General features: G+C 47.7%; 1 protein-coding gene across 3 annotated transcripts in view; it reads left to right on the forward strand.

Moving 5' to 3' along the window:
• The first annotated feature begins 389 nt into the window (after window positions 1-389).
• Window positions 390-22,281, forward strand: part of DPY30 (dpy-30 histone methyltransferase complex regulatory subunit) — a 45,617-nt gene continuing 23,725 nt past the window's right edge. The window contains exons 1-3 of one of the 3 annotated variants that reach the window (XM_029593934.1): window positions 390-453; window positions 10,620-10,693; window positions 10,790-10,837. In XM_029593934.1, coding sequence (XP_029449794.1) covers window positions 10,658-10,693; window positions 10,790-10,837 — 84 coding nt within the window. In that variant the 5' untranslated portion in view covers window positions 390-453; window positions 10,620-10,657. Of the gene's footprint in view, window positions 454-768; window positions 914-1,016; window positions 1,119-10,619; window positions 10,694-10,789; window positions 10,838-22,281 lie in introns of those variants that run through there. The other 2 variants (XM_029593933.1, XM_029593935.1) reach the window with 2 other exon arrangements.

Raw genomic sequence — 22,281 nt, forward strand, 5'->3', positions numbered from 1 at the left:
CAGGCTGTTACATGTCAGGTCTGTGCTTGAAGATTATAACTGTCAACTTGCAGGTTCAGGCAGAGCCTTTAAGCAGCTGAGTTACTTGTGCTTTTTTAGTGAAAGGACAGAGTAGAATTTGGGTGCTCTCCTCTTTAGTGTAGGGCTTAAAATGCCTGCCTTTGACCAGCAGTTACATTTCCACAGTAAAGCTTATTACACTGCAATTAGTTCGAGACCTGCTAACCTTGTGGGTTTTATAGCATGGGTTTTTCTGGCTCTAAAACCCCTATTACATACTGGGGTTAGGTTAGCGAGGAAAAACCCATGCTACAGCGGAAGTTAAAACCTTAGGAAAGGTCAGCGTGGCTTATTACACAGGCCCCCTTATGTGCGTCTCACTGTTGCTAGGCAACAAGTGGTCAGCCAGCAGCTGCATTTGCCGTGCTCCAGGCTGGCAATAGCCTTTTCCGGGTGAGTGCTGTTTTCCGGCTTCTATTTTCCCGTGACCGCTGAGTTCTGGTTGCTGACACCCACACTCCGAGCACCCCAAAAAGTTTGTGTGTCCCGGAGGGTCTCTCTCCCGCTTAATTAAACAAGCGCCTTGGGGTCCTGTGCTCGCGCCATGTTGCCTCTCTCCAGTGATTTATTTTGATACGTTTTGGCATGTTTTGCACAATTCGGCGTTACTATAAGACGCCTGCCGCTCGCTTTCTCTCTCTCTCTCTCTCTCTCTCTCTCTATTACGTAGCTTTACCGATACAGCCGAAGGCGCCGCAGCGGGAGCGCTGCCACGCCCTTTCTTCTCCGCGTCCTCCCTGACGTCACCGGGGATGGGCCACGTGGTAGCAGATGGGCGGAACGCTGCGCCTGCGCGCTCCATTCCCCTCCCGCCTTTACCCGTGCCTGGCGCGTCGTTTTGCGGTGGATAAAGGTGAGAAGCGGAGGCGCTGGGAGGAGGAGGAGTTTTTGTCCAGTTTCCTTCCATCCTGTTTCTGGTTCTGGACGTTAGAGGGGTTTTTTTTGCTGGTCCTGGTACCGCCTTCTTCTCTCTATAGCAGAAGTGAAGTTGGGGAACCTCTTGCTTGCTGTTCCTAATGAAGCCATTAGGCTCGGTGCGATGTGTTGGAGGCATGCAGGTCTACGTCCCGCACCGGCTGACTGGGAAGAGGGAGTGGGGGAAGATTTCTGCTGGGCGGGGGGTGGTGTGGAGAAGGGCGACAGGGGCCGCGAGGTGAAACCGGGCAGCTTAACTCTCCAGCGGCAGCCTGTTTGCGGGGCTGTGAGGTCGACTGAGTCCGGGTTGCAGGGAAGCTCGTATTCTGTGAGCCGTGACAGCGGGGGACGGCCCTAATGCAGATTAGTAACACTTTGTAAGCTTATTAGAACCCGAGCATGGGTCCGAGGGATGTTGGGCCGCATAGGGAGAGGCATTACTAGCAAGGAAAAGGAGGTGGTAATTTAGCCCCTCTACAGGTCTCTAGTGAGGCCTCACATGGCATACTGTGTTCAGTTCTAGAGACCGTATCCTAAAAGGATATAGGATGGAAGCGATCCTGAGAGGGGCAACAAAAATGGTGTGGGGTTTGCATCGAAATATTTATGAGAGGAGACCGGAGGATACAGGCTTATTTTGCCCATCCATACGACTGCTCAGTTGTGCAGGTTTCTTCCAGATCTCCTGTGCATGTCCCATGCTTTCTTGAATTCAGATACTATCTTTATCTCTACCAGGGGTAGACTGTAGGAAATTATCAGCCCGAGGGATTTTTTTTTTCAAAATAGGCCCATGGATTATATATCAGACACCCTTATGTGCTTCAACAGCTCCGAAAAGCATGAAAAGTCAACAACCCTTTAGAGGTACCTTATATGATCTGGAGCCAAAATATCTCTTAATGTAAATTTCACATTTCTTCTAAATAACTAAAAAGAAAACATGCCATACTGGGTCAGACCAAGGGTTCATTAAGCCCAGTATCCTGTTTCCAACAGTGGCCAATCCAAGTCACAAGTACCTGGCAAATACCCAAATATTAAATAGATCTTGATTGCTAATTAATTAATAGCAATTTATGGATTTTTCCTCTAGGAACTTATCCAAACCTTTTTTAAACCAAGTTACATTAACTGCTGCAACCACATCTTCTGGCAATGAGTTCCAGAGCTAACTGTGTTGAGTGAAAAATAATTTTCTTTGATTTGTTTTAAATGAGCTACTTGCTGACTTCATGGAGTGCCCTCTAGTCCTGTTCTCTGAGAGAGTAAATAACCGATTTGCATTAACCTGTTCAAGTCCTTTCATGATTTTGTAGACATCTATCTTATCCCCCCTCAGTTGTCTCTTCTCCAAACTGAACAGCCCTAGCCTCTTTAGCCTTTCCTCATAGGGGAGCCGTTCCATGCCCCTTATTTTGGTCACCCTTCTCTGTGCTTTTATAATTTTTGAGATACAGCGACCAGAGTTAAGCACAGTATTTAAGGTGTGGTCTCACCATGAAGAGATACAGAGGCATTATGACATCCACTGTTTTCCTATTCCCTTCCTAATAATTCCTAACATACAGGCCGATACAGAAGAATGTGCTCCGCCGAGCGCACCATTTAGCCCCCATTTGGCAGCGTGTTTTTGACGTGCTATTATTATCCCTTATACTGTAAGGGGTAATAATACTGTAAGGGGTAATAGCGTGTGGAAAACATGCGGCCAATCCCCCCCCGAAACTAATAGCGCTCATCACATGCAAATGCATGTTGATGAGCCTATTGGTCACCTGCAATACAGAAAGTAAAATGTGCAGCCAAGCCGCACATTTTACTCTCAGAAATTAACGCCTGCAAAAGGCAGGAGTTAATTTCAGACGGCACCGGGCAAGTGTAGAGAAAAGCAGAAAAAACTGCTTTTCTGTACACCCTCCGACTTAATATCATAGCGATATTAAGTCAGAGGCCCCAAAAATTAAAAAAAAAAAATCTGCCTGCGGGCTGGAAAACGGACGCTCAACTTTGCCACTGTCCATTTTCCGAACCCGTGGCTGCCAGCAGGTTTGACAACCGGCGGTAAAATTAAGCATCGGCAGTCAGACCCGCTGACAGCTGCCGTCTCATTAGCGCGGGCCCTAATTTAAATAAAGAATCTCGTGCACAGGATAGGTGCCTGGGCGTGTGTCTGGAGAGCAGGCGCTCTCCCGCGGACTTTATTGAATGGGCCTGATTGTTTTCTTTTTTGACCGCCACAGCATACTGAACTGACGATTTCTATGTATTATCCATTATAAGAACATAAGAAATTGCCATGCTGGGTCAGACCAAGGGTCCATCAAGTCCAGCATCCTGTTTCCAACAGAGGCCAAACCAGGCCACAAGAACCCAGCAATTACCCAAACACCAAGAAGATCCCATGCTATTGATGCAATTAATAGTAGTGACTATTCCCTAAGTAAACTTGATTAATAGCCGTTAATGGACTTCTCCTCCAAGAACCCATCCAAACCTTTTTTGAACCCAGCTACACTAACTGCACTAACCACATCCTCTGGCAACAAATTCCAGAGCTTTATTGTTTATTGAGTGAGAGAGAATTTTCTCCAATTAGTCTTAAATGTGCTACTTGCTAACTTCATGGAATGCCCCCTAGTCCTTCTACTATCCGAAAGTGTAAATAACCGATTCACATCTACTCATTCCAGACCTCTCATGATCTTAACGACCTCTATCATATCCCTCCTCAGCCATCTCTTCTCCAAGCTGAAGAGCCCTAACCTCTTCAGCCTTTCCTCATAGGGGAGCTGTTCCATCCCCTTTATAATTTTGGTTGCCCTTCTCTGTACCTTCTCCATTGCAACTATATCTTTTTTGAGATGTGACCAGAATTGTACACAGTATTCAAGGTGCGGTCTCACCATGGAGCGATACAGAGGCATTATGACATTTTCCATTTTATTAACCATTCCCTTTCTAATAATTCCTAGCATTGTTTGCTTTTTTGACTGCTGCAGCACACTGAGATGATAATTTTAAAGTATTATCCACTATGATGCCTAGATCTTTTTCCTGGGTGGTAGTTCCTAATATGGAACCTAACATCGTGTAACTACAGCAAGGGTTATTTTTCCCTATATGCAACACCTTGCACTTGTCCACATTAAATTTCATCTGCCATTTGGATGCCCAATCTTCCAGTCTTGCAAGGTCCTCCTGTAATGTATCACAATCTGCTTGTGATTTAACTACTTGTTATGGTTTTGAGGTGTTGGAGTGGATTCTTGGGTACTGTGGAGATTACCACTCCCACGTGGAGGAGCATCGTGAGGAGCCGCAGTACTAGGCTAGACTATACACGCAGACACAGAGAAGTTGAATTTATTATACAGCTTGATAATGCCTAGCTTTCTTTCCTGGGTGGTAGGTTCTATCTTAGGAACTAACATTGTGTAACTACAGCAAGGGTTATTTTTCCCTATATGCATCACCTTGTACTTGGCCACATTAAATTTCATCTGCCATTTGGAAGCCTAATCTTCCAGTTTCACAAGGTCCTCCTGCAATTTATCACAATCCGCTTTAGATTTAACTACTCTGCATAATTTTGTGTCATCCGCAAACTTGATCATCTCACTTGTCATACCCTTTTCCAGATCATTTATAAATATACAAGCCGTTAAGCCCGTTAAAACGGGCTACATTACATTTTGTTTTCAGTCCATTTTCTAACACAGCACCCTTCTACACTTTTTCTCCCTCTCTCCCCCTTCCCCTCGTTCACTCCTCCCCTTTCCTCCACTCAGTCTTACTCACCCTCTGTCTCCCACTGCCTTCTTCCCCTCACTCTCACCTCCCTCCCCTTCCCTCAGTCACTCCCCACCCTCTCTCAATCCCATCCCCTCCCCCTCAGCCCTCCTCCACTCCCTTTTTCTCTGCTCCACAACTTCTTACCCTTCCACTTACTCACATCCCTGTCTCTCACCTCTCCCTCATTCTCCCTCTCCCCCTTCCACTTACTCACATCCCTGTCTCTCACCTCTCCCTCATTCTCCCTCTCCCCTCACTCTTCCCCACCCCCTACCTCCCTCCCACACACTCACCCACTCCTCCCCCCCTCTCACTTAGTCCCTCCCTCCTCCTCCCTCTCAATCAGTCCCTCCCACTCAGTCCCTCCCTCTCACTCAGTCACTCCCTCCCACTCCCTCTCTCCGTCCCTCCCACTCCCTCCCTCCCTCCCTCTCTCTCTCTCCTCCCTCCCTCGCCACCGCTACCGCCGCCCGTCCATTAAGATGGTACCATCGCTCTTGCTGAAGGTTGTGTCTTCCTTTCATGTCAATCAGTCGGTGGAACTCCCTGCTTTTTCTTCTGAAAACATTGTGAACACGCCTGGTGGTGAACTGCGGTGCCTTGATGTAAAACGAGTGCTACTGTGCTACTTACAGGTTACAAACGAGTTTCGGGTCTCTGATCATCTCTTTGTTCTATGGAGTGTCCCAAATAGAGGAAACAAGGCTTCTAAAGCTATGATTGCTCGCTGGTTAAAGGAGGTTATTGCATTGGCGTATATCTGTCTGAGCCGGATGGTTCTGGAGGGCTTAAAGGCCCACTCTTTGCGTTCACAAACTACTTCTTGGGTGGAGAATCAGTTGGTCTCTCCGCAGGAAATCTGCAGAGCAGCTACTTGGAAGTCTCTGCATACTTTTGCTCGTCATTACTGCCTCTGTACAGGCGCCAGTTTTTGGCTCCTTCGGAAGGCAGGTGCTTCGAGCGGGATTTTCTCAGTCCCACCCTGTTTAGGGAAGCTTTGGTACATCCCACTGTCTGAACTGATCTAGGTACGTACAGGGAAAGGAAAATTGGTTCTTACCTGCTAATTTTTGTTCCTGTAGTACCACGGATCAGTCCAGACTCCCTCCTGTGTACTGTCTACTACGCCCGCTCAAAGCTCTTTACACTTGTTCTTTTACAGTTTTTTGGATCTCTCTGCTTCCTTGCAGAACTTTAAGGCACCGGAAGCATTTACTAGATGAATATATATACATAAGCGGTTATTTACAGAGTTTTGAATTGTTCAAATTATCAGTTACGGTTGCTTGCTTGATCTTATGCTGGTTATCTTTCTATTTATCTGCTTTGATAACGTTTATACTGAAGGGATGCAGGTAGGCTCTATCCTGATATACGATACCCTTTCAGTTTTTCTCTGTCTCCATCTGCTGGGCAGGAGGCTCAGTCCACTGTCTGGACTGATCGTGGTACTACAGGAACGAAAATTAGCAGGTAAGAACCAATTTTCCTTTCTTGCACGCTGATCCACAATTGCTGAGTCACATGCTCTGTCACATATAATCAGTAGTCACACACTCTCTCTTCTTCCAGCCCCTCCCCCCCATGCAAAAGGTGCAGCAGCTGCCTGTTAACTTAAAAAAAAGTTTCTACTCACATTGGTGATTAGGGGATTGCAAACAAACAGGTCAATCCAGTAACGAGTGGTAGGAAGAGCTGCGTTAGTGCCCGGCGCACCCGCGGTTGCTACACGCACAGTCCAGCTCACCTACCGCTCGATACTGTATGTAAATAGCTTGGAAATGCAAGCTGCGTCTAAGAAGTGTCCGTGAAGCGTTAGGCCCGCGCAACCCATTTTACTGTATAGAGCGCTATACAGCGCCTATACAGTAACCTGGGTGCGCGGGCCTAACGCTTCACGGACACGCTGGTATCTGTCATTTCAAATGACAGGTACCAGGAAGTGGACAGTTCTCCGACTTTCGGGATTGTCAGCCCTCTCTCCCCTCCTCCCGAAGCAAGCAACGAAAGCGGAAAAAAGCGAGAAAAAAAAAAGTAGCAAGAGAGAGGGGAGAGAGGACGGGCAATCATACGCTCGGGATTGCCAGTCCCCTCTCACCTCCTCCAAAAGCAAGGTGTGAAAAGCAGCCTTGCTCTGGGAGGAGGGGAGAGAGGACTGGCAGTGTAAAGCGACGAAGCGACTTACTTTTTTTGCAGCCCCCCCTCCGGAGACGGATATCGGCGAGGACGACCGCGGCTCCCCTCCCCTGCCTCCAGCTGCCCGCGAAGATAGACGCATCGCACGGGCAAAAGCGGCCCCTGTGCATGCAATTGGGCCGCTCAAGACGTGACGTCACATGCCGTGACGCCAAACGTCGTGACGTCATGCCTTGAGCGGCCCAATTGCACGAACAGGGGCCACTTTCGCCCGTGCAGGCGTCCATCTTCGCGGGCAGCTGGAGGCAGGGGAGCTGCGGTCGTCCTCGCCGATGTCCGTCTCCGGAGGGGGGCTGCAAAAAAAGTAAGTCGCTTCGTCGCTTTACACTGCTGATCCTCTCTCCCCTCCTCCCGGAGCAAGGCTGCTTTTCGCGCCTTGCCTCTGGAGGAGGGGAGAGAGGACGGGCAATCCCGAGCATAGGATTGCCCGTCCTCTCTCCCCTCTCTCTCTTGCAACTTTTTTTTTCGCTTTTTCGCTTTTTTTCGCTTTTGTTGCTTCGGGAGGAGGGGAGAGGACTGGGGCTGCCCCGGAGACCAGCACCCATGGACGCGGCCAGGGCAGGTGAGCGGGGGCTGGGGGAAAGTTTGCCACCTACCCTTACCCCTGCCTCTAACGCAGGGGTAAGGGTAGGCGGTAAGTTAGCAGGTTAAATGCGCGGCAAAACGGCAGGGTAAAAAAGCGATAGTCATGGCGCGCGTTACTGGATGGTAGGGAATAGCTAATTCTATCGTTTGCATGTAATATACATGCCGCGTGCGGAAGGGGTTACCCAGGGATTTAAGGACGCGGTAAGAGTAGGTTAAAGGGGATTGTGGATCGCAGGAAGGGCTAACGCGGCCGGAAAGTGAGTAGAACGTGAGTTAGGAGCGGGGTAAACGCGGCCGCACTTTACTGGATTGACCTGAAAGCCTCTGAATAACAAGGTCCAGTTGCTGCGGGTGGAGGCGTTCCTTGCCTTAGGAAAGGGCAGGTTGTTTGGTTTGGTTTTTGCTGTAGCCCAAGAATGAAGGGGGCCCACGGCACAGAAGCAGAAGACATGGAGCCAAAAGAGAGGCAGCAGCACGAGGCCTCCTATAGAGAGAGAGAGAGAATGTGAGCTGGTGAAAGGGGAGGTGGAGAATGAAGATGGGGGGGAGAAAGGTGCGAGAGAGCAGCAGGAGGACCAGGGAGCTGCTGCTACTATTGCGATAGGAAAAGTCAGTGAATGAGAGTCTCGGAGACTTCTGCTATGGGAGAAACTCGGCTGGAACCCACGCACACATGGGGCTACTGCGACCAACCCAAATCATGTGCTTGGCTAGCCCAGCCCTCTGGGGCATGCCCGAAGTCCCGATGGGCCAATCCACTCCTGGTCTTTACTACCTCCACTGGAAGGCTGCTCCATGCATCCACCACTCTTTCTGTAAAGAAATATTTCCTAAGATTACTCCTCAGTTTAACCCTTTTCTCCTTCACCCATGACCCCTCATTCCAGAGCCACCTTTTGTCAAGAGGCCTGCCTCCTGGGCATTAATACCTTAAGAGATATTTAAATCTCTATCATATCTCTCCTATCCTGTCTTTCCTCTAGGGCACTGGTTTCCAAACCTGTCCTAGAGGACACCTAGCCAGTCAGGTTTTCTGAATATCTACAATGAATATGCATGAGATAAATCTGCAGGTGCTGCCTCCATAGCAAGCAAATTTTACCTCCTGCATTTTAGTAGCCACTTTATGGACAGACTCCAACCAGTTTATATCCTTTTAAAGGTGCAGTCTCCAGAAATGTGCTAAGTGTTCCAAATGAGGTTTCGCCAAAGGCCACCCAAGCATCTTTCTGGCTTTTGCCATTTCCTTATCCACTTGTTTAGCCACCTTAAGATCATCAGATACGGTCACCCCCAGATTCCATACTTTTTTGGTGCTTAGAAAAATTTCACCTCCTATGCCTACCACTCCCTTGGGTTTTTGCAGCCCAAATGCATAACTTAATTTTTTGCCATTAAATATTAGCTGCCAGACTCTAAACAATTCCTCAAGTTTTGCTAGATCCTTCCTCATGGTTTCCATTCCTTACTGGGTACCTTTCTATTCTTCTCATTTAACTAATATTAATTTATTTTATTATACTATTTATGGTTTTTTAGGCATTCTTAATATTTGTTCTTATTGAATTTTATTTTAGTTTGTTTTTAAATATTATAGTTTTAGTATGTATTTTTAACAGCTAACTTATATTTTCTGTGCTTCATCTTAGTATTATTAGCTGTTATCTCTTTTTATGAATTTATTGTATTTTCCTTTAATATAATTGTACACCGTTGTGAAGGCTTTGCCAATATAACGGTATAGAAAAGCAATAAACTAAACTATTGCAGATCTTAGTATCAACCACAAAAAGGTAAACCTTTCCTGATAGTCCTTCCACAGTATCACTAATGAAAATGCTGAAAAGAACCATTACAGTTCAGACAAACCTTTTCCAGTGGAAAGGAAGCTGTAAAATTAGGGGTTATGATATGAAATTCCAGGAGGGATAGACTCAGGAACAATGTCAGGAAATATTTTCACTGAGAAGGTGGTGGATGGCTGCAATTCCCTCCTAAAGAAAGTAATAAGGTAAAAAACGGTGAGGTGATAAACATCCCTAGGTGGCAACAGGATGGAAGTGAAGCACTGGGGTAACGTGGTAACTTCTTCATGGGGGGTAACCTACATTGAATGGTAGTTAAAGCTTGAGCACCTTGCTGGGCAGACTAGATGGACTACGTTGGTCTGTATTTGCTATCATTTACTGTTACTGTGAGAGCAGATAAAGGCCTTACAGTTCACCCAGTCTGCTCAGCTACACTTTGTGCTTAGCTTTATAATCCTTTCCTTTCCCCTCAGAGGTCTTCTGTGCTTGTCCCATACTTTCTTGAACTCCAACACTGTCTTATCTCCATTGAGAGGCCTTTTCATGTGTCTATCACCCTCTTTTTGTAAATAAATATTTCCTTAATTTACTCAAGTTTGATGCGTCCAGTTGCAGGGAACATGGGTGCTCAAATCTGATTCTGTAGGTTATTGGATTTGACTAGGAGTGGGTTCCAGGCTTTTTCTTATGTTGTGATAGTGCTGCATCACCTTTCCGTGGTTTGTACGTGCAGGTGGTGCTGCTGGCAGTGGTGATGATCCTCACCTGCGTTTTTGAAGGTTATGGTCTTTCATGTTTCTAACTCTATTTTTATGCAGTTAACATCATTTGAAAATAGGCCACTGTAGATTCACAAATATTGGCTGCTGTATGATTTTTAGGCCACTTTTCTATAGCTTTCACTACAAAATAATTTTTTAAGACATCTCAGTGAAAATGGAGGGTTGAACTCAGGTTCTCTTATGCCTGCAAATGAATCTCTGGACAACATGAGAGATGATTACCAGTTCAGGAATAGACATCATAAATTAGTCATTTTCACTCTGCAGTAATAGTAAAAATCACACCTATTGCCATAGGTACTACATTGTAAAACGTCCTTTATAAATAAAGCCTATGATGTTTAACCAGTTAACTGAGCTGAAATTATACAGCAGTCAAAATGGGGCAAGTTCAAACAATGCATTTCACAGTGACTGTTGGTGTTATGTACGGACACTTTAAGGTGCTTACAGATTGCTTTTTCTCCTTTTACAGAGGAATCTCCATAGATAATACTTTTCAGACACAGCATCATGGATTCAGAGCAGAGTGTGGAGGGGCAGCAGCAGGTACCAGGACAATTCTTTGTAATAGTTCAGTACTTATCTATTGGCATGGAAGAGCTAGAATATTTCATTTTGGCTGACAAGTCTTTTATTTTACAGGTGACAGAAAATCCTCATTCTGAATATGGTCTCTCAGAAAATATCGAGGTACCAAACTTTAGTTGTCTTGGATCATAATTTCAGCAGCATGTCTGATCTAAGTTGTTAGAACTCAGTCTTATTAGACGTAATCTAATTTATTGTGAAAATTGCCTGGCATTGACTGTTGACCTGCTGTGGGTGTTCTTGGCAATATCAAGTGGTCATTATAATTTGAAACTCCTACTTTGGGCTTATGTAGAGTAATGCAGTACAATAATTTTTACTAGCTATGTAAGTTACCAATAATTGATGAAGATCACATCTATGAACTTTTTTTTTTTAAAGCCTTTTGATTTTAGGGTTGAACCTGATACTTCCCCCTCACAGGGACACATTTTAAAATGAGCATACGATATAAAAGCAACAATTCTCAAAACAAATAAACATGATGTGCTTTTAAAGAGAGGTGTTTTCCAGTTTTCATTTCTCACTGTACTTGTAATTGTACAGGTAAGATGCTATAGCAGTAATGAGAAAAGTCTGCTATAAGTTTCCAAGCTGAAAAAGAGTGAAGCTCTACTGATTCTAACACCTGTTGACATATTTCTAGATTTATAGCACTTGAGCCAAAAAACATTTTGCCATTGCATTCTTATAAACTTAAAGGTGGATCTTTGTTCATTTATATAGAAATAAAGGTCTACAAACTAATTATAGGTGGTAGATTTTGTAATACATTTGTGATTAGATTTTAAGAGCTTGCTTGTTAACATGGTTATGTAGAAATAAAGGTTAAGTAGCACAGCAGTCAAATTCCTTTTGTTTCGGTTCATACCTATCAAAATTCTGTCCCAAAAAGTCAGATTAATTTGCAGCAGATTTCATTTTCCATTAAAATTCATAACTTTTGTAAAATAGACTTTTCCTCACTCCCTTTCCAAAGCCGCTGGTGCCCTCGTTCCCCACAAATGTCATGGTTTATATATACAGACATATTCGTTTCTGTCCCATTCTCATTGCTTTTAAAACTCTATTCCCTGTACGTACCTGGATCAGTCCAGACAGTGGGTTATGTCCCCAATCCAGCAGATGGAGTCAGCACAAGCTTTGAGGGGGCGTATCCATATATACTACTACCCCCTCTGCAGGAGTTCAGTATCTTCTGACTCCAGCAGATGCGAGTAGGGGAATCAGGCTTCCCCTCCTTTTCCTTCACTTTCTTGCTTGATTATGGCTTGTTGTTGTCTTTTTCTGTGGATCAAGTTTGTATCAAGTTTGTATTAAGTTTATAAAAAAAAAAAAAAAAAAAGGCAGAGTTCTTTCAACTCCTGGGGAGTGGCTTATCTTCCTTGTCTCTTCTCTGCGGCCTTGCTGTTTATTTCTCGTTGCAGCCAGGGGTAAGTTTGTTTTTCCTTTGTAGTTTTTTCCTTTACAGCTCAGCCCCCGGTGCCCGCGAAAGCCGGTGGAGCCGGCCTCTTCGCTCTTTACTCCCTCACCCGCGGCCATTTTACAGCTCCTCATGGGCTGCTGAGCCATTTAGGGAAAGATGTCTGGGGCGGGTCGTGTGGCCAGGAAGGCCCCCCCGCGGCACCCTCCTCTATTTTCAGACAGCGGGCAGTGCGGGCCGACCGGGCCCCCCCGCAGCGGCGCCTTTGTGCGCGTGGCCCCCCCCCCCCCCGTGGCTTTTTCTTTTCTCCTGCAGCGATCCCGATGCCGCGGCCGTCCCGCTGTGCGGCCTGCGGAGACCCGGGGTCCCGGATTTCCCGGGAGGGCATCTGTGCACGATGCCTTCCCGGGGGGGAAGGTACCTCACAGTCCCTGACTGATTTCTCTTTTTGCCCGGGCGGTGCGGGCCGGCCACTCCGCCATTTTTGGCGGGAACGGCGGCCATTTTACATTCTGAGCGCCCTGAGGCGCAGGCCACGAGGGGGAACGGATCCCTGGAGGCCACGAGGGAGAACGGATCCCTGGAGGACTCTACCAGCGGGGGTGTTCCCCCGATTTTGGTGCAGGAACCAAGCACCCAGAGCCAGGGAGCAGGAACCACGCCGCCCCCGAAGCGCACCCGAGCAGGCCGGGGTTCTCTCCGGAGTTTATCCTGCTCATGCATACCGCTTATCTGCAGGGGCTGGAAGCACCTGTGGGACCCCCCCCCCTCCTAAGATCCCTCGGATGTCACCCTCGACGCCGGCCCCCCCCCGACCCTCCGGGAGTGGGGGCCTCCAGCCTTCCTACCCGGGTCCGATCCACGCCCGCGGCAGTGGGGGCGGTGCCAGACCCAGCGGGACATGGACTTGACCTCCCGGACGGGGGACAAGGGGACGGCACACAGGAGGGGGATGATCCGCGTACCCTACGCCTCTTCCAGAGGGAAGAGCTGGACGACCTCATCCCGCAGATCATCCAGGAATTAGATTTGGATCCGCCACCAGACCCGCCTGCCCCAGTAGCTCCCGCTGTCATCACTTCTTCAAGGAAGGGAGATCCTGTCCTGGCGGCACTCCAGCCGAGGGCTCGGGCTTTTCCCATTCATGACTCGTTTTTACAACTTCTCACCAGGGAATGGGACACCCCGGAGGCCTCCCTGAAGAGCAGCCGGGCTATGGAAAAGCTGTACCCGCTCCCCGAAGATTTTCTGGACCTCATCAAGGTCCCAAAGGTGGACTCCGCAGTGTCGGCGGTCACGAAGAGGACGACTATCCCAGTGACGGGAGGTGCGGCGTTGCGGGACACACAGGATCGTAAGTTGGAAGTTTTCCTTAAGCGGGTTTTCGAGGTCTCCGCTCTGGGTATGCGGGCGGTGATGTGCAGTTCGCTTGCCCAGCGGGCTAGTCTCCTTTGGGTGCAACAACTCCTCACGTCTCAGAACCTGCCGTCCGATGAGGCTGCCCAGGCAGATCGGCTAGAAGCCGCAGTGGCGTATGGGGCGGACGCCTCGTACAACCTTTTTCGGGTCCTCACAAGATCCATGGTTTCGGTAGTGGCAGCACGACGACTACTGTGGCTACGCAATTGGGCGTCTGATACGTCCTCTAAGTCCAGTCTGGGCTCTCTTCCCTTCAGGGGCAAGTTCCTCTTCGGGGAGGATTTGGACCAGATCATCAAGTCCCTGGGGGAGAACGCTGTTCATCGGCTGCCGGAGGATAGGTTTCGACCATCCAGAGCGTTTTCTTCTTCTCGGACCAGAGCCAGAGCGCAACGGCGCTACAGGGGCTACAGACAGACGGGCTCCCGGCCATCCGCCCCCAGGTCTCAGCCCTGGTTGCGCGCCTTCCGCGGGCATCGGCCCGCACGCACTACTCCCGGAACCGGGAACCCCTATACCAAGTCTTCACAATGATGCCAGTCTCGCCCACTCCCCTGTCCCCAGGATTGGGGACCGACTAACGTATTTCTAAGCGGAGTGGGCACGGATCACCTCGGACCAGTGGGTCCTGGATACCATAAAACACGGCTACGCATTGGAATTTGTCCGCCCCCCGCAGGGAAGGTTCATCTTTTCCCCCTGTGGCTCGGACCTCAAGAGAGGAGCGGTGCAGCTGACTCTGGACAGACTCCGGGAGATAGGCGCTACTGCGCCCGTGCCCTTCGGAGAGGTGGGCTCGGGCCACTATTCCATCTATTTCGTCGTACCAAAGAAGGACGGTTCCTTCCGGCCTATCCTAGTCCTCAAGGAAGTCAACAAATCCCTTCGAGTCGTTCGGTTCCGCATGGAAACGCTCCGGTCAGTGATTGCGGCGGTGCATCGGGGGGAGTTCCTCGCCTCCCTGGACTTAACGGAGGCCTACCTGCACATTCCCATCCGCCCGGACCACCACAGTTTCCTTCGTTTCAAAATTCTGGACCAGCATTTTCAGTTCACGGCTCTCGCGTTTGGATTGGCGCCGGCGCTGCACACCTTCACCAAGATCATGGTAGTTGTGGCGGCAGCTCTCCGGAAGGAGGGCATCCTGGTTCATCCTTATCTGGACGATTGGCTCCTCCGGGCGAAGTCATTCGATCATGGACGCTCAGCGGTGACTCGAGTAGTACGGTTTCTACATTCCCTGGGATAGGTAGTGAACTTCTCCAAGAGCTCCCTCATGCCCTCGCAACGCTTGGGTTTTTTTTTTGGGGGCAACTTTCGACACCCTACTGGGCAAAGTTTTTCTGCGCCAGGACAAAGCTCAATCCTTGCGGGATCACACACGACGGTTCTCTGCGTTACCAGAGCCCACCTCCTGGGACTACCTGCAACTCCTGGGAGTGATGGGGTCCACCATCGACCTTGTACCTTGGGCTTTCGCGCACCTCAGGACCTTACAGTGGGCGCTCTTCTCCCGTTGGAAACCAGTATTGCAGGACTATCAGATGATTCTCCCGCTCCCACAGAATGCCAGGGACAGTCTGGGCTGGTGGTTGGATCCGCCGAACCTGGCCCGTGGCATGTCCCTCGATCTGCCAAATTGGGTGGTGGTGACCACCTATGCCAGTCTAGCAGGCTGGGGTGCAGTCTGCGATCGAAGCGCCACGCAGGGGACGTGGTCCACGGTGGAGGCGAAGTGGTCAATCAACCGTCTGGAAACCAGAGCGGTCCGGCTAGCTCTGCGACATTTCCTCCCGCTTCTTCGGAACCGAGAAGTCAGAATCCTATCGGACAACGCTACCACCGTGGTCTACATCAACCGACAAGGAGGCACGCGCAGCCTGCAGGTCGCGCTCGAGGCGGCGCTGCTGATGCAATGGGCGGAGCGTCATCTCGTCCGGCTAGCGGCCTCGCACGTCGCCGGTGTGGACAACGTCCAGGCGGACTTCCTCAGTCGTCAACTGCTGGACCCGGAGAGTGGTCTCTCTCCGACAAAGCAATACAACTTCTCGTTCATCGGTGGGGGGCCCCCCACTTGGATCTGATGGCGTCCGCTCTCAACGCCAAGGCTCCACGCTTCTTCAGTCGCCGGAGAGAGCGCGGAGGGAGTGGATGCCCTGGTCCTCCCGTGGCCGCCATATCTTTCTTTTCCACCATGGCCCCTGGTGGGCAGGATGCTCCGCAGAATAGAAAGCCATCAGGGGACCGTGGTTTTCGTCACCCCAGAATGGCCCAGGCGACCCTGGTTTGCGGACCTGCTACAGCTGGTGATCGACAGGCCAATCAGGCTGGGGCACCTCCCCCAGCTCCTACATCAGGGCCCGGTATTTTTCGAGCAGACAAAACTCTTCTGTCTTGCGGCCTGGCTTTTGAGAGGCGCCGCCTCCGGCGTCGGGGCTACCTGGAGGCGGTAGTATCCACGCTATTGCGGGCACGAAAGACATCGACGTCGGCGACCTGTGTTCGAGCTGTGGTGTACCAGCCAGGCCACGAGACCCGCTAAGGCTTCTGTACCTCAGATCCTTCAGTTTCTACAGGCGGGGGTGGAAAAAGGGCTCGCCTATAATTCACTACGGGTTCAGGTGGCCGCCCTTGGTTCGCTGTGGAGCGATGGGGGCTCTCTTCTACAGTATCCTGACATTGCTCGTTTTCTCAAGGGTGTCAAGCATATGCGTCCTCCGTTGCGGGACCCTTGTCCCTCCTGGAGTCTTAACCTTGTGCTTTGCTCCCTGTCGGGACCACTGTTCGAGCCGCTGCGCAGCGCAACGATAAAGGATCTCACTCTCAAGACTGTATTTCTTGTGACCATCTGTTCCGCTCGGCGCATCTCGGAGCTGCAGGCTCTGTCGTGTAGAGAGCCCTATCTCCGTTTCTCCGACTCTGGAGTCTCGCTTCGCACCGTTCCCTCCTTCCTTCCGAAGGTGGTTTCTGCATTCCATGTGAACCAGACGGTGGAGTTGCCGTCCTTCTCTTCTTCAGAGCCGAAGTCTCTCCGTCTCTTGAATGTCAAGCGCACTCTGCGCCTCTATCTGGAGGCTACAAATGAGTTCCGAACCTCTGACCATCTCTTTGTACTCTGGGCCGGTCCTAAGAAGGGGTCTCAGGCCTCGAAGACTACCATTGCCAGATGGCTGAAGGCCGGCATTGCTGCTTCTTACATTGGGGCGGGTCGGACTCCCCCACCCGGAATCGTAGCGCATTCTACACGTTCTCAGGCGGCTTCCTGGGCGGAGGTTCGCTCGGTATCCTCGCAGGAAATTTGTAGGGCAGCCACCTGGAAATCGTTACACACGTTCTCGAGGCACTATCGTCTGCACCTCGCCTCTTCGGTCTCTGGACACTTTGGCGAGCAGGTTCTCCGAGCAGGCCTCGCAGGACCCCACCCGATTTAGGGAAGCTTGGGTACATCCCACTGTCTGGACTGATCCAGGTACGTACAGGGAAAAGAAAATTATTATTTACCTGCTAATTTTCGTTCCTGTAGTACCATGGATCAGTCCAGACGCCCACCGCGTTTGGGTTCTTGATCCTGCTCAGCTCTGCGCTGCTTCTTGCTCGCAGTGTTCTGTGTCTTCACAGTTGTTTCTTTTCGCTGTTTTTCACAGCTCCCTACAAGTTGGTAGGATGTTTGCAGTTACTTGTTGCGGTTACAATTGTTTTCATTATCTGTTTCCACAAACTTGATCCTTCGGGGGTTTCTACTCGGGCTTTGATATACTCGATACTGAACTCCTGCAGAGGGGGTAGTAGTATATATGGATACGCCCCCTCAAAGCTTGTGCTGACTCCATCTGCTGGATTGGGGACATAACCCACTGTCTGGACTGATCCATGGTACTACAGGAACGAAAATTAGCAGGTAAATAATAATTTTCTTTTAGAAATGATCAGTACTGTTCATTTCCATATGACTGCAGCAGAACTTTTAATAGGGAACTAAATAGTAGGGCACAAGTTTTAAAGTGTGAATTGCTTTTTCAGAACAACTCTTTCCAAAGTGATGTGCAAAACAAAAAAAAACAAACCACCAAAAAAACAGCATGACTTTAAATAATATACAAAAACATTAACAGAACAGCCATCAATATATAAACATTCTTATAAAATATCCTAAAATCATCATAATGCTATATAAATATGCACAGTGATATCCAACAAGACCAGCTTCATATAAAGTTGACAGATCCCAGTAACTAATCTTAAAGTTCACTCCTAAATTCCATCACCTTGGGACCTCCTACTGACCACTAATATAAGTCATGACACTAATAAATATTTTGGCTGAAAGTGACATCCCAGGATTATCCTGGAACTCATAAATAGTGTAGTTTTTACCTACGTCAATTTATCCTTCTTTTTTTTGCTGATTTCTCTTTTATTCCTAATACCCATTTTTTTAACACATGCCATGTATATATAGGCTTTACAACGCCTGCTAACTTTTAATATGACCTGCTAACCAGCGGGTGGAATAAGACAATGATGGATGACATTATGTACCATTACTTTGGACATGCTGTATTGCACCACAGTTGTAATAGCCAATGGTTTGAAATTGTTTGTTTGATAAATTTGATTATACTGTTAATAAAAAAATATTCACACAAAAAAAATCATGGCATGAGTTAAAAAAAATGGGTATTAGGAATAAAAGAGAAATTAGCAAAAAAAGTAGTAGTATAAATTGACATAGGTAAAAACTACACTATTTATAAATTCCAGGATAATCCTGGGATGTCACTTTCAGCCAAAATATTTATTAGTGTCATGACTTATCTTGGGATTGCAAGAAGTTATATTAGTGGTAAGTAGGAGGTCCCAAGGTGATGGAATTTAGGAGTGAACTGTAAGATTAGTTACAGGGATCTGTCAACTTTATATGAAGCTGGTCTTGTTGGATGTCACTGTGCAAAGTTATATAGCATTATGATTTTAGGATATTTTATAAGAATGTTTATATATTGATGGCTGTTCTGTTAATGTGTTTGTATATTACTTAGGCTGGGTTTTTTTTTTTTAATGTTTTGCACATCGCTTTGGAAAGAGTTGTTCTGTAAAAGCAATTCACACTTTTAACTGATTAAAAACTTGTATATATACTGTTTCCTTTTTAGGATTAGATTAAAAAACAATTTTTTCTTCAACAGCCAGTTGTCCTCTGATTCTCTTATAACCTCATCCTTTTAGTCCCCCCTTTTTCCTCCTCATCTTAATAGCAGTACTATGGGCTATATAGAAATAGGAAGAGATAATGAGGGCAAACTCCCAGCCTAGCCTGTCCCTCGTGCCAGCAGCCTGCATCTCTCTGCTTGAGAAAACCTCTCTGAGATCATTTGCCGCATGTGAAAGCAGTACATGCATATTAATCCTTAACATATTTCTATACCAGTGTCTTTGCCCCCCCCCCCCTCCCCCCAAACCCAATTCAATCCCCCATAACCTGTGCAGACTCGAGGAATCTATGTTGGGGATTATTTTGATGTGATCGGTGGGCTCAGACCTCCCACCCGCAACCTTACACATGCATGAGACAAAGGAATAAAAACCATTGAATCCATGCTGAAAGTCACGTATTTAAGGTTGCCAGAAACTGAGCTGCCGCTTCTACAGTTTCATAAGTGGACCATTTTCCGCCATGGTTTATACAGAGTTTGGCTGGAAATTGTACTGTAAATCTGATGTGCCTTTCGCTAAGCGTGCTGCAGATCGGAGCGTAGGCTCTATGCCTTGCCGCCACCTTCACAGAATAATCTGGTGCCAAACGGATCACTGCTCCTTGCAGCTGTAATGGCTCATGCTTGCCCACTGCTTGCAAAATGATCTGCTTATGGTGGAAATTGAGAAGTTTGGCTATCACAGTGCGTGGGCGAGTTTGGTTGGCCCCGAGCTCCGATGCAGTGAACCCGCTCGATTTCCAAGGTTTCCTGAAGTTCCTTGAGGCCCAATACGTCGGGCAGCCATTTTAATAATGTGAGTCTGAGAAGATGATCTTCAAGCGATTCGGGGATCCCTATAAAACGTATATTTGACCGTCTTGTCCGATTTTCTAGGTCTTCTAATTTATCTGTCTGCTCTCGGATAGCTTGTTCCATCCCTGTCACTTTCCCATTTAATGCTGAGACTTCATCTTCTAATGAAGACGTCTGACCTTCCACTTGTGCCAGTTGCGGAACATAATCATTGAGTGCCTTTTGCAGCGAGTTTATTTGGTCAGAAATCCCCGCTAGTTTGCTGTCTAATGCAGCAATGACGGCATCTTTAATTTCAGTGGTAGTCGGGTGTAAAGGGGTACTGACCTGAGGGTTTTCACCGCTCGGAGCCTCCGCAGGTGCGGGCGCCATTTTGTGTTCAGGCCTTCTAGTTTTGTCCTTGTCTCTTTTTGCAAGTTTGGGTGGCATAACTGAAGGCGATTTCGACATGAAAGTTGTGATCGACACAAGCAACCTGAAATGCTAAGATTTCTGATGTCCAGGCTTAATTTAAAGGGTGGATGGTGGCAGGTGAAAGATGTGCTGCCCAGCGCGAGATCAGTTGCATCCGACCGCGCTCACCACATCACGTGATCTCCTCATGCCATGTTTTTATTATAATTTATCTTTTGGAATAAAACTTGTCTTTTTTTTTGACCACACCCATTTTTTAAAATGTCTTCTCAGTTGAATTCAATCTTTAGCCTTTCATTCTGTATTTATGCTTTATGTTCCATATAACCAATATATGGGATAAACCTCACTTTTAGACCCTCTGCATGCAATGAAAATTCTTGTAGGTATCCTAAGCACTGGATCTTTATGCCCTTTAGAGTAACGTTGTACACTTCTGCCTCACGTGTATTAGTGCAGTGCTTTCATAATTTTCTGATGAGGATCAGCAAAACAGCGCCCTGATATATTTAAATCCCTATTGTTGGGCAGGATTAAGCTTTCAAAAACTTTAGACCACAAGCATTCACTATCAGTCCTCAGATGAAGACGAGTGGTTGTCAGGATACCCACGATGGATATTCATTAGATATTTGAATACAGACCAGTAATATCAAAGATCATCAACAAATCCCTGGAAGAAGGAACACTACTAGACATCCTAAAATTAGCCATAATTAAACCCATTTAAAAAAAAATAAAAGCATCTAGATCAGAGCTTTCCAAAGTGTGTGTCACGACACATTAGTGTGTCGTCTGCAGTGTGGAGGTGTGTCGCCCGGTCGAGAGGGCCACAGGGCCGGCGGAAGCAGGGAACTACAGCTGGAAGATCGGTGGGGCCGTGGTGGAGCTTACCTCACCACGGCCCGAAGAAAAGGGTCATGTTCACTCCTCCTCCTTCCTGCCTGCGCAGCCCCGGAAGAAAAACGTTGCCGGAGCCGCGTGGGCAGGAAGGAGGAGGAGCATCTGCTGTGTACAGAAGAAGAGCAGCATTAATGGGCCGCCGCATATCCCACGTCGCGGTGGCCCGACAAGAGGAGGAAACCCAATAGCAGGGCTGCTGTGGATCCCACGTCGCGGTGGCCCGAGAAGAGGAGGAAACCCGATAGCAGGGCCGCTGCAGATCCCACGTCGTGGCCAGAGAAGAACAGGGCCGCTGCAGAGCCCATCCTTCGGCAATCCGCGCAGAGGGACAGCATATGACAATGAGAGCCTGTGCTTGAGCAAGAGAGCATGTGGGAGTGACGGAGCCTGTGTGTGTGAGAGTGAGACAGCATGTGCATGAGAGACAGTGTGTATGTATGTGAGAGTGAGAGCTGTGGATGTGTGAGACTGCATGTGAGTGTGAGAGCCTGTGTGTGTGTGTGTGTGTATGTGTGAGATAGACAGTGTGTGAGAATGAGAACCTGATTGTGTGAGGGAAGAAGACAGAGAGAAAAGAAATAGAAAAAAAAAGACCCTGTAAAAGGAATTGGCAAAAAAACAAGAAAGGGAAGGTGGAAAAAAAAGCCTGTGACCAACTGATTAGAAAAATAAGATCAGACAGCAAAGGTAAAAAAAATTTACTTTTTAGTGATTGGCACATGTAATCTTTGGGAATGTGCATGAGTAGCACTTTCTTTATGCCGATCTCGCAATGTACGAGATTGGCATGGAGGAAGTGGAAGCCCGCAAATATTTAATATGAGATAGGTTGTCATGAAACATTTTATTTATGTATATATTTAAGGAAACATACATAAATTGTTGAAATACATTTTGTTCGTTTAACCTCTGGTTTGCTAGTAGACTGAATTTACCGTGTCACGAAACTATGTTTGTCTAAAAAGTGTGTCACCAACATGAAAAGTTTGGAAAGCTCTGATCTAGATTCTGCTGAACTTAACTACCGACCAATCTCCAAATTGTCGTTTCTCGCCAAATTAACCGAAAAAACAGTTCTTAAGCAACTGAACCAGCATTCAGAAAAGAATGACATACTATACCCAAAACAACATGGATTCCGAAAAAGCTTCAGTACAGAGACTTTACTCCTCGCTCTATCTGATACGATTATAAGGGGCTTCAACAAAGGTCAACATTTTATCCTCATCTTACTTGACTTGTCCGCAGCCTTTGACACGGTCGAACATAAAAGCTTAATTAGCAGATTATCTGCAATAAGACTCACCGATATAACACTGAACTGGTTCACATCATTCCTAAGCAATAGATCTTTTCAGGTAAATATCAATAACACCAAA

This window comes from Rhinatrema bivittatum, chromosome 3 (genome assembly GCF_901001135.1).
Source record: "Rhinatrema bivittatum chromosome 3, aRhiBiv1.1, whole genome shotgun sequence".
Classification (NCBI taxonomy): Eukaryota; Metazoa; Chordata; class Amphibia; order Gymnophiona; family Rhinatrematidae; genus Rhinatrema; species Rhinatrema bivittatum.